Genomic DNA, 12957 nt, shown 5'->3' on the forward strand with positions numbered 1-12957 from the left:
TGTTAGTGTCTACAGCGTGTGTCTAGCAAGTGTGTTCAAACTTCAATCCTCTCTCTTTTGCATCATCTCTAGGCTCCAGCTCTCAGAAGTCGAGTTCAGGGGTCCCCCCCGGCCCCCCAATATATGTGGACCTGGCCTACATCCCCAACCACTGCAGTGCCAAGAACGTGGACCAGGAGTTCTTCAAGCGTGTGCGAGCTGCTTACTATGTGGTGAGCGGGAACGACATGGGGAGCGGGGAGCCCAGCCGAGGAGTTCTGGACGGGCTACTCGAAGGCAAGGCTCAGTGGGGCAACAACATGCAGGTAACCAAGCAATACCTTTACTATAGTCCTCTGAAGAGAGTGCTGAAACCTTCACTAAAATGATATCGTTCTAACACTTCTGCAACCGGTGAGGTCACCGGTCAGTAATTTACATCAAAGATTTATTTGTTGTGTGTCGAGATGACAGTACTGCCAAAACAAAAATCAGACCGTGAGATCAATGTGTGTAACCTCTGACCTCTGACCTCCCATGCTCCAGGTGACCCTGATCCCGACCCACGACACAGAGGTGACCCGGGAGTGGTACCAGCAGACCCACGAGAAGCAGCAGGAGCTGAACATCATGGTCCTGGCAAGCAGCAGCACTGTAGTGATGCAGGATGAGTCCTTCCCTGCCTGCAAGATCGAGTTCTGAGCCCTGCGGATCATCCCTCCCTGTGTCTCCGTCTCCCCCTCCGGACCAACTGCCAGACCCCAGCTAGGACTGCAGACCAACTTTCTGCAGCACACACCACTCTTCTAACCGGATACCCTCTGCCTGCGAGGAGGAAGCTTGCTATTTTAACAACATTATTTATTAAGGACACCACGAGACCCATAATGAAAGCTCCTCTGCAAATACACAAACACAGACAGTGTCACACACACCCCACATAGTGAGAGTCTGATACACCCATTGCATAAGGGTTTGCACATTCTTCAATATTTATGCATGAAAATTTAACAAGCAGATTTGTGCATTATATATTTACTGTACTATCTGCAACTCCACAGACTCACTATATTTGAAAGTCAGATCCAAGAGATAGATGGGTCTATTGCTGATGTATATTTCAGACAGTTGTAAAAGGGTTGTCTGGACACATGCGTTTCATGTAGAGGGATGCACCAAACCCAACCTCCCAACACAACATTGAACATTTAATTAAGCACAAATATGCCACATGTTATCGGACAGACGTTTGACAGGCTGGGGTACCAGCATCAATATTTCTGCCATTCGGTCAGACAAATCTTTGTCACAGAGATGTTTGGAAGCAGCCCTTCCCTGGAGCTGTGTGTGTCCGAGTATCCTTTCACTGACCCCAGGGTTTAGGTAACTATGTTTCGGGCAGAGGCTGGAGGCTGGCCTCATCTGCAAGCACACATTGTGTTTAACATTAGCTCTGTTTTTTTTGCTACTTACACACTTACCAATAACTCACTACCTGGCACCCAAAGTGACTACCTATGACTGTCTATGAAGCAACATAGCTAAGGTGAATTAAAACTGTCCTACCCAGTTCACAGCTTTTGCATAGCAAAGACACTAATAACCCAAGTTCGATCATCCTTGAATGTGAATGCTGGGCCTTATTACAGAGTAAGGCATGACTCGGGGCAGTTGTCAGAAAGCACATTGACATTTTAGACATTTAAGGAAGTTAGAAACATACCCAGAAAAACCCGTCCTTGAGTCCCTGTGGATACCTCTTGAAGCCCTTCTAACTGTCTGACTGCTGCTTCCATAGTCATCGATACAATAAACCTCACGCCATCCCTCTTCTGTCAATCTGTGTCAAACAGACCCCCGCTGTCCTCAGACAGTGTCTCCACCGATCACGCTTCACTGGCAGTAAAATAATAATCATCATCATAATAGCAAACCATTTGAATTCTGATTTAAGTTATGTTTGACTCCGGAAGGACTAAAGACTGTATGGCAACTTATGCTGCAAAGTAACGCATTTTAAAACTTTCATGGTCTAGTCTTATGTATTGCATTTAACAAAACATATATATTACAGATCTCACAATAATAATAAAAGGGATTTCAGATCTTGAACTCTTCAGTAAACTTTAGGTAATGTATTAACTAACTTACACAAGATGCGTGTATAGCTGCTCTTACTCATTATCTACTGAAATTAAAAAAATTGAAGTAAGCAACATTTTTTAACCTCTGCCTCAGTAGTTCAAAAAACAGTCTGGTCACTGATTGTGTACTCGGTGCAAGTTAAGGACTGAGCTTTTTAAAACCCTTAGCTTTTCAAGCTTCAGGGGAAATGAATGAAGGGAATGCACTTATACTGCCACTATAGCAGATGTAGCAAAAGTATAGGTCTGTGTGATGATGATGCGCTCCAACCTCGTGCAAAGCAGGGCTGTGTGGTTGCACCTGGTCTGCGGATGGTATATTGTGAGTCCTAACGGAGAGCACATCACAGTGAGAAGCGTAAGCACAGCGCTGCACTGGTTGCTGCGTGGTTTAATTTTGAGGGCTGGAGTTTGTGACTGGTCCTTCTCGCCAAAGCTAGGCAGGCAGGCCTAAAGGGGACAATAGTGAGGGGGACAAGATCAGGAAACTTCAGAGAAAGAGTGGCACAGCCTCCTGGGTCTGGAGTCACAAAGGGCTTGGCATCCTTGCTGCACCAAGATATCCCTTTTCATAGCGAAAGAGTGCTGACTCTTCACTGTGCTGTTACGCTGTTTTCCCCCAATGAGAGGTACTGTTTGCAGAACTGAGGCAAAATGGAACTGAACTTGTCATGAGGTTGTGAGTACCGTTATTGGAAAGCTGTGTTTCACCAGCGAACACCTTTACAGAGACCAGACCGATATGCTTTGCAAAAGGAAGTTCGTTTTCACTGTCATCGAGTGGCCGCAGTGGAGAGGTTGAGGTGCATGGACAGAGAAGGGCATGCAGTATTTCAGCCCTCTCAGGGGTAGAGGCTGACTAGTGTGAACCCCTGAACCCCAAAAGCTGGGGTTTCTATTTCTGCAGCCTTAGCTTGTAGATGATTTTAACACAGCAGTACATGTTGTATTGAAATGTTTTATTTTGCAGTCTTAATTTAATCTTTTTGATCATCTGTTTTGGTTGTAAAAGATGCTTATTGTTGACAGTATTATGTAAAGTTTTTATTTGATTTAATTGTTTAGTCTTTTTCAAATGTTCAAGCACAGCACTAACCAGCGGTTACTGTTCATTTTGTTTACATAACCCCAGCGGGATTCTTTTGCATTGAGGCGTTTGAGAGCAATGTGTGCATAAGTGGAATCAAGAAAAAGGACAAGTGCTCTTTTAAATATTTGTAATGAAGTTACTGTTTCTGTTTTAAATGCTGCATAATGTTTAGCGAACAAAAGATTGTTTGGGAATCAGGAGTGACCGAGGCTTTGACACGGTCTGTCTCAAGTGCAAGGGTCAGGCAGGTTGTAAGATTGTCTGCATGTTAGCCAGGAGACCCGGGTTCACACCCTGCTCCTTTATCAGAGAGTGCCTGGGGTCTTTCCTAACCACGAGCAGCCAGGGGCTCCAAAAGCATGCTCCCATCCATAAGCTTATCATACCCAACCCCTGCACAGCTCTGAGAACCCACTGGTCCTGTATCACTGCAGCGGGTCTGGTCAGGGGAGGAGATCCAATTCATTATCTAGCTCACTGTGCAAACACAGTACTAGCCCTTACGTGCATGCAATTAATACGCATTAAGTTAGTGGTTAGGCGTGTAATGACTTTAACAAAGCTTTGGTGTACAATATTTTGAGATCAAAATTAGGAGCTGTCTAGGATGCTTCTGTGTATTTCCAGATATTTATTTTTAATAATTCTAAGCTGTACGTGAAATTGTGCATATCGAATAGCTAACCACATACAGCAAGGGGGAGGGGCCTAGGGACTGAGAGCAAGATAGTTGTCATGGAGACCGGGAGGAGATCCTTTGGGCCTGTCTGTGATGTTTTATCCTTTACAATTCAAATTCTGGCCTCTGCAAGACTCCGTACCCATTTAAAGGACACATTTATGTAGGACTTTTGAAGGGTGGTGGGAAGAGGCTGTATTGTTTCTGAAGCCTTTTCTGGGTGTTTTGACAGAGTAGTTTTTTTATGGTATGACTATCTATTATTTTCTCTCACTTGCAAGTCTCTTTCTGTTTGAGTGAGTTGTTTTCCTACGTGTTACATGTCTCTAGAGAGGAGAGTTTTGCTCCAGTGTAGCCAGCGAGCTAGGTATCCCGACCACCTGTTCTTGTCAATGGGCGCCCAGAGGCCTTAGCAGTCAGCTATGGGTGCCCAGGTGGGACACATCTGTCAGTTCCTCAATAAAAACAAACAAACAAAAACTAGCCTAGTTTCAGAAGCGAATGCACTAACTTCAATAACGTCCTTGAATGTCTCTGTAGGGGTTTTAAGTCTAAAAGCTGCTGTGACTAAAGAAACAATGGAGCATAATATATATATATATATATATATAGAAATATATAGAAATAAAAAAAAATAGAAAAACTTTGTAAAAAGAACAAAAAAAAGGAAAAACAAAGGATGGAAATGAAATGTCTGAAAGAGGTACGGTTTGAAACGACATGGACCCACAACAAGGGGGACGTGTAAAAGAATGTGAAATGTTATAATAATCAGCTCTTGCTGTCCGTGTGAAACTACTATTTACTTTTTAGCTGTTGTCTGTTTATATAGTTGAGTAAAAACAAAAGACAAAAAAAAAATATGTTAAAAAAAGAAACATTTCAAAATGAGACATCTGTACTTCTTTTTCATCCCAATGAAACTGACTAAACCTTTAAGGTGCTCCCTAGGGCTGCAGAGTGTCACCTGAGTTTAAATGAGTCAAAATCAAACTAAAAAACAACGAACAAACAATCTGCCAGCTTGGGTGATCAGAACCTTCTAGAAAACGCCTTTCATTTTTAACAGATTTTATCTTGCAAGCAAAATATTGTTCAAGCTCAATATATATATATATATATATATATATATATATATATATATATATATATATATATAAATTAAATAAAAAAATCTGCTTACGATTGCATTTTCCAAAAACACTCACCCTGATGGACAAAAACATTAAAATGAGCCTTGCTTGTTTCTGCATGGGATCTCTTCTAAGCTATAATCCTGTATGTAATGGTTAAAAAAAAAAGAAAAAAAGTTAAATAAAAATGACTATAAAAAAAGCCAGCTGTCTCCATGGTACTGAAATGGCTCCTGTTATCTGCCACGCTTCTTCTATTCGCCGTGGGGTGTTGTAAAGAAGGCGCTGTGATCGTTCTTCTTTTTGCGCTGTATTAATCTTTTAGTTTTCAGATATTTTGTGTGCAATACTCTGTATCTCTCTTTAATCTACAATAAAATAGAACTACTGCAAATTTATTGTAAAAGGGAAACAGCCTGGTGATCACCAATAAAATCCATTTATTGAAAATCCAAACTTCACCTGGAGTCTTTCTTTGATTGTGCTTGTGTGATTATTCCTGTTATACCCTGTTATGAAGAAAAGCAGCTGCATTGTAACTGAACCCCAATTAAAAATCTATCCAGCTGCATACAATGGACCAGCCTCTCAGGCATGTACTTCAAACTGACATGAGAAAATAAAACGGTCTGAAAAAAAAACACCAATTAGAATTGTATCATGAATAAGAAACAAACTAACATCTCTTACTAATCCCCCTTAGTGACATTTATTTATTTTTATTATTTCTATTTCTTGTTGAAGTTTTGGAGTAAAGCTCTTTGATAATCCTGCCCAGAGTATTGCATAAGAAATTGTTGGCCTTTGAGGCTGGATTGTAAACACAAGACGCTTGACATATATTATATACAATGATATTTTAACTACTAGAAAGTGTTACCAAAATAATGTACGAGTTGTGGATTAATAACCAAAGACAGCAGGGTTTTTTTTTCATAAATGCTTCTTTTTATCATTTGGACAGCACTGTAAATAATTTCTCATTCATACATTCGGTGTCAACAAACTGGGTATTAAAAATGTGGTGTATTGGGCCCTAATTAGTCTCAGATTGCATCTAAAACAAGGTCTGGGCTTTAAACAATACCAAGATTGTGCTGTAGAACTGCTTTCCTGCTCGGGGGGGTGCATTTGTAATTGCAATACGAGCGCAGGCATTGTTGGCATGATGACAATGTGAAAGGAGGGCGAGAGGGAGGTTTCTGTTTGGTTCAGGCAAAGGAGTCTTTCTCTTTGAAAGTGAAAGTGGAATTTTTCACATTTCTATAGGGGAGGGGGGTAGCAAGTTTAGAATGAGAGAGAGCCTGAATTCGCTCTTTCACCGTCTGTACAAACACCCACTGAGGGAGCTGCAGAGAGAGCATGTGTTCAGAGCTGGGCTCGTCTCATTGCAGTTCAGGGAGTGCTGCAGCTGTGTGGGTAACAGCTGCCTTTGAGGGAGATACTGTGCACACACCCTGCCAGCGCTTTCCTCCAAGTGCTCGAATGACACAGCCTCCCTGCAGCCCACTGGTACATCTCTTACCACCTGCGCTTATTTGAAAAAGTTGGTGCTCCTGTTCTCCTGCAAGTGAAAGACTATAAGAAAAGATGAAAAGCAACAGCTGCATTCCTGTCTCTGCAGTTTGCCTCGGTGAGATTTTTTGTTCTGGTTCCTATCTCTCTCTCTCTCATTTTTTTCACACGTCCGATTAGTGTGGGCAGTGTCATTGCTGTTGGCTGTGCTTTTCTAAATCAGTTTTTTTTTCTTCAATAAACTGCCTTTAGTGTAAGCACAACAAGTGGAGTATTGAGCCGAGCACAATCCCTGCTTTGAGCGCCCCGTGATTGAGCCGCGAGGTTGTGAATGCGAGGCTGGCGCGGGCTGAATGCCCGACCTGATGACATCATGGCTGGAGTCACATGGACTCTTTAGCAAAAAGAGGTGACAGATGTTGCTAGAGTAGATTCTATTTTCTTTTTTTCCAAGTTTCTTTTATTTTTTCACAAATAGGTTGGTTTAGAATGGGGCTCTTGTATCCCTTTTGAATGAGCAGAGGAAGTGAGGGGGGTATGTATACAGACTGTCTCTCTCTCTCTCGCTCTCTCCCTACTTTGCTCCCCTTAAAGGCAGGAGCAATGAGCTCAGTGGGGAACAAGTGCAGCTCAACCCCAAAGTATTATAAAATACAATATTCATTTTTGGTGGTGCTGCATAGCACTTCACAATCTAAAAAGCATTTGCAAATACACATTCTCTCCAGTTTGCTCAATACTAAATGATTTCGGCTAAGATCGGGATCTCAGCTTTTAAAATGCTCTTGCCATGACTTCAACAAGGAACCTTGTAAAAGTCTGCTTCAGTGAGAACAGCCGGCACACACTGAGACGCCCATTAGGAAGTGTTGGGGAGCTAGGCCAACATTCATTTCAGGTGCTAGTAGCATGCTAATTTCTACTCCTATCAGGTGCAGTTGTAAAGCAACATGCATGACTGACAAAGTGTCTTGATAGAAGTAAGGGCCAGCGCCATCTAGTGATCAGCCACTTTGGAAACAAGTTTGCTTTCGTTCTGCTGTCAGTACATTCATTAGGCACAGCTGTTTATGGCAAGCAACTAAAACCAACCATCCCTTATATCATTTTCACTATAATGTTCCAGTTTTCCGATGCTTTTCCAATGGTTATACTATCACAAACCCTATAGTTTACCAGTGCTTACACTGGTTTTTTTAAAACGCTTTACCATACCTCTCTGGATGTGTGACAGAGAGCGAATGAATCCTAGTCAACAATCTCCCTCCCAACCTGTGAAGGCGCTGTATAAAAGGAACTGTGCCTCGTACTGGATAGTCTGGTAGCTCATTCCAGGGTCAGTCGGAAGCCAGCCATCCAGGAAAGGGGCAGAGTCACAATGCCCAAAGTCATCACACTAATGCGGTCCGCAATGTGTCAGTCATGGATTGGAGGAGACGTGATTGAACTAGCTATCTCAGGGGGCGTGACTAAGGGTATAACAGAGGGGTGTGACAAGAAAAAAAATGTAATTTGAAGCTGCTTACTCTTTAAGAATAAGCAACACTTCTCAGTTCTCTGCATCTCAGTAAGACATTAAAAACCAAAGAGCTGGATTTCATGTAAACGGACAGTCTACCAGGGTGATTGATTGGGATACAGCTCTTCCTCTGAACTCCACTTTGATTAATAAATAGCCCTGCAAAAAAAACGGTGTCAAAGTGGAATATTAACAAGGTTATTAATCAGAACAGCCTCATGAATTTCAACAGAGAGCAGGCTGTTTTAACTTCAACCGGCGCAATTAGAATGAAAAGTTCAGCAGTGATGAAGGTGTCAGCTGGGTGAGGTGGGATATTAAATATTGACTCAGCCTTATCTAAAGTGATGTGCTCAACAGGAAAAAAAATAATAAGCCTTTCATTTATTATTAAAAAAAACAAAGCGATTAAAAGTGTCCCGGGAGAGAAATGAGAGGGAGAGAGAGATAAAGATATAGAGGAAGAGAGAGAGTGACTCATAAAAGCTACTGCACAGGTAAAGGAAATTGTAGCACACAATAATTATTTAATATTACAGTTTTCACAAGCCTAAGAATAAAAGCCATATTTTTCACTGGCAAGTCAAATCAGGGTCTGTAAGCTGTAATAAATGCATGCAGCTATCACAGGCAGCAGATTCCATAAAACTGAATGCAAGATGGCAATGGTGCATCGCTCCACACTGATGTGCATGTGTTAGGATAACTTGGATTAGGATAATACATTGTGTTGCCATCACTTACCAATGTGAACATTGCATTTCCTGCTCTAAACAGAACAGAGGGGCTGTGATTGAAATACAGCAATCAAACAGAAGCACAGATAGCTGTCAGGTACAAGGCTGTGGACCGACGTGGTATTCCTTATCTCTTTCTGCTCATAGTTTAGTGCCTCCACCTGTCCAGTTCCATCCCTTTTAAATTTCTACCATCGTTTTCCCATGCTTTTCCCATATGCATTGACCATAGTTTACCAAAGTTTGCATTGTTTTTTTATATGCTTTACCACTACTCTCTCGACACTACCATACTTACCCATAGTTACCTTGTCTGCTATTCTTTATTACACTTTGCTATGCTTTTATTAGGGTAAACCTTTATAAGGGGTAGCTCTGCAGTACTGTAAGTTACTTCTCCACAAGCCAAAAGCACGCAAATTACTTTAATCAACTTTCTTCAGGAAAAGGCAGGCATATCATTCTGCTACATCCCAGTGCCCTCCCCAGGGTTGAGAAGGCTGGTTAGGAATCTCTTTCTCAATGCACCCCACTCATCCTGCCCATAAGGGTTGTGTCCGCTCCACACTGACTGGAGCAGGGGGTCTTTAATGTGCACCTCTCCCCCTCACTCTCTCACCTCACAGCTCCAGGCAGCTTGTTTTAAATGATAATTCCCATTGATTTTACTTTCTTTCTGACTCAGAAACAGGCTGATAGTAACACTCCTCAGGAGTGGCCTGAGCTCGGAGCCGATCAAAGGACTGCTGCCTCTGTCTTTCTGATGCACGGTAACGGGATGAGGGGGTGCAGCTGCATTGATTCCTTTCGATTGCTCTTTTTGCTATTGAAGAGTTGTTTCTTATACATTGAAGAAAGGATGGAATAGGATCTGAAATTGACTGAATGAATTGGCAGAATAATTAAATAGGATTAGGTTGCACATAACACAGCCCATATATGAAGTAAAGTTATCTCGTTAAAGAAGTGGCCTAATGTGCAAAACGGGAGCGACCATGCTGGATTGTGTATAAATATTGGAAATAATGCATGAACACACTGTGCCTCCTCGCCTGCTCTCTGTGCTGGGTTTAGAATTGAGGAACAGTTCTTTTATCCATGGGCCTGAATGTTCAGTTCCATTAGCCTCCCCTCCAGCTCTCTCCTCCTTTCAGAGTCACTGTGGACACACTGTGCAGTCAGGACACTGTATGCCCTGCTCTGCCCGATTCTCCAGTCAAGCGCTTTTAAAAGGCGGAAACATCGGCCCCCTCTCCCCCCAGGTCGGATTCCTAAAGCGAAAGCTAATTGGCCACAAACAATCTGTCTTGCTGCATGACTATTTTTATCCCTTGTCAGGCTGAGGCCTGCGATGCTGGCTGTCAGGAGCAGCCTGGTATGCCCCTGTTGACAACACTGCGAGGGAGGGAGGGGGCAACCTGAGGATAGGAGCCCTCCAAACACCACCTCTCTCAAAACACAGGGTCAAGTAGAGGGCAGCTCCCGCCTGCAAGTTTGAACTGTCTTAATAGTTTCTCTGCTCCGTCTTGTAATGTAGTTTTACTGCTGGCTTTCTTTATCATTGTAACACCTATTCAGCGAAGTGTTTCATCAAAGACATGCATATGTAAATGACACTTTACTTCTGTGTCGCTGGACTGGTATAGCTTGAGCAACAGCAGCCAAGTAAATCAACTTCCATCACACCCTGTGGCGGAGTGTCCCGCCCCTATTTATTATTATTTGTATTTTTGTTTGCGGCGCGTCTTTTATTATTATATTTAAAAACCCCGTGAGGATGCATGGCTGATCAGCTACTGATTATTTAACTAGCTGACAGTCATGCATCCTTACCAAACGCGTGCAGACTCTGGTCGAGGGGTAATAAGATAATTAACAACTAGTTAATCCCTCGGCCAGAGTATATAAACCTGCAGCTCTCTGCACTCAGGGAAGTGTAGAGAGGAGAGTACGGGAGAGAGGAGAGAGAGAGAGCGCGAGAGCATATAAAATTAACAATTGCTATATTTAAAAATATATATATATTTGTTTCTATTTGTTTGGCCATCACGCCTTTTTGTTTTGTGTTTTGTTTAAATCTTTTGTTTCTGTTTATTTACTTAATAAATTCACGCTGAGTGCAATAGCATTCAGCTTCACCCGCCCATCCACTGTTTTGATGTCTGTACTTCCTGGTAATAACCTAGAATCTTCTCACTGTCCTTTGGAGTCAGCTTTCCTATGAATGCAGCATACTTATACATTCCCATTTTAATACAGTCTCCAGTTAATGTTGCTATCGGGTTTCTCTCTCTTTAAGATTCCATATGGAAAAATCAATACTGTATACAGTTGATCAGATTAAATCAGGACACACTTATCATTGACCTAGACAATGCATAAGCATTATTCACAGTCATTCTCTGATAAGAATCCTGATGTAAAGATACTGGGGGGGGGGGTGCACATCTTCCTATAGAGATCATCTTCAGCAGGTCTCATTCAGGAGATGGGGCTGGACCTGTGAAGTGGGTTTAATGAGCACACAAACTGGCCACAATGTGTGATCAACCAGAGCAGCTCTGAGAGCACCGAGAGAGTGCGCACAGAGTGGCAGAAAACTGCAGCCAGCCAGGAAATTAGAAACTCAGGAAGCAAGAGAGAGAGTCAGTGGTCTCCATGACAACGGGTTTTGGGAATTTGGAAGAAATGAAGGGCGTTCAGAGTTGAATTTGTTTACAAATCATAGAGTTTTAGTTCCTTCAATCTAGGAGACCTGCGAGGTAGTGCTTAAGAAAGATGTGGCAGTGTGGTCTTGTGGTTATTGGGAGGTAGCGTGGTCTAGTGGTTAGAGCTGAGGGACTGGGAGGCAGGGAAGTCTAGTGGTTAGAGCTGAGGGTCTGAGAGTCAGTGTGCACTGACGTTTTAAATGCTTAAACCAACTTAAATGGACTTAAAAATAGGTCAAATAATAAAATTCAAAAGGCTATATATATGAACTGTATAAATGCACAAGTAAAAACCAAGTTTATCAAAGGCATCAAAGGTATTCTAATGAATCTATAGTTACTTTAGAAAATTACCTCACCTGGGCTTCCTGCTATTATTGGTGTGAGGAATTGTGTTGAAAGGCAAGATAATTACATGGTTTTTATATTAAACAAAAAAAAAACAAGAAAGCTTTCTTTATCCACTCGATACTGATTCGATCCCAGCTTTAAAATGGACAGCCAGGAATTGTACATTGAGAAATTCAATAAAGAACATGAACAGTTTATTTTAAAGCAGAAATGGGATTTACAAAGAGGCATGAGATGATGTTTTCAATGTTTCAGAACCCTACTGTGATAAAGAGGCCTCCATTCACTTACCGGTACTTAACGGCAATTATGGGAAAGTACATTTGTAAAGCGGCACAAATCTCATCGTCATGGCAACACATTCACACTCAAAGATGAGTCATCTTTGACCTTAGGGGGGATTAGATACAAATCAAACATTAGGTATTTCTATCTTTAAAAAAAACACAATGTTGTACCAGCATTCTACATGTGCCAGTCAGCAGATGCTTTATTGTGGTTCCAGATCACGTCAAACAGCAGTAATACAATGTCACTCACATTTAGACACAATTGTTCATCTTCTAGATTTGAATTATGCTTCTGAATTAAGTCATAATAATGCAAAGCAGAGGATTAAACATCACTTAACAGTTCACTCCAGTCTCAGTAAATCCTTTGTGAGTCATCTTTCTGCAGATCAGGGAGGCAGGTATACTGAAACACTACAAACGTGACACTAGGGCATGCATGCTTTGATCGTACGTCTCTGGCAATGCATCTGTGGAATGTTTGGTCTTTGCACCTCACAATCCTGTTCCATTGCAGTTCATACCGTATTGTGCTGTATATATTCCATGCAGTCATGCTGTATTGTGCTGTATATATTCCATGAATTCCTTCTGAGATGGCTTTGCAATTTCCTTGCTAATTGAAATGTCAGTGTTTCTCCTGGGTTCCATTCCCTCTGTCAGGTGCTACCAGAGCTACTAGACATCCTGCGTCCGGCTTTGCAAGTACACCCATGTCTCTCGACGCACACAGTACACAGTGCACTGAACCATTAGCAGCCATTTAAGTTAGCAGAATTAGCTTCAACAAATGGCACAGTACAATATACAGA

General features: G+C 42.0%; 1 protein-coding gene across 1 annotated transcript in view; it reads left to right on the plus strand.

Annotated features, from left to right (window-relative positions):
- LOC117429680 (microtubule-associated protein 1A-like) overlaps nucleotides 1-5481 on the plus strand; it is a 51489-nt gene extending 46008 nt beyond the window's left edge. Inside the window, exons 6-7 of the mRNA XM_058998940.1 lie at nucleotides 73-305; nucleotides 526-5481. Coding sequence (XP_058854923.1) covers nucleotides 73-305; nucleotides 526-681 — 389 coding nt within the window. The 3' untranslated portion in view covers nucleotides 682-5481. The remainder of the gene's footprint in view (nucleotides 1-72; nucleotides 306-525) is intronic.
- The last annotated feature ends 7476 nt before the right edge of the window (nucleotides 5482-12957 follow it).

The sequence above is a fragment of the Acipenser ruthenus genome, chromosome 24 (assembly GCF_902713425.1).
Source record: "Acipenser ruthenus chromosome 24, fAciRut3.2 maternal haplotype, whole genome shotgun sequence".
Classification (NCBI taxonomy): domain Eukaryota; kingdom Metazoa; phylum Chordata; class Actinopteri; order Acipenseriformes; family Acipenseridae; genus Acipenser; species Acipenser ruthenus.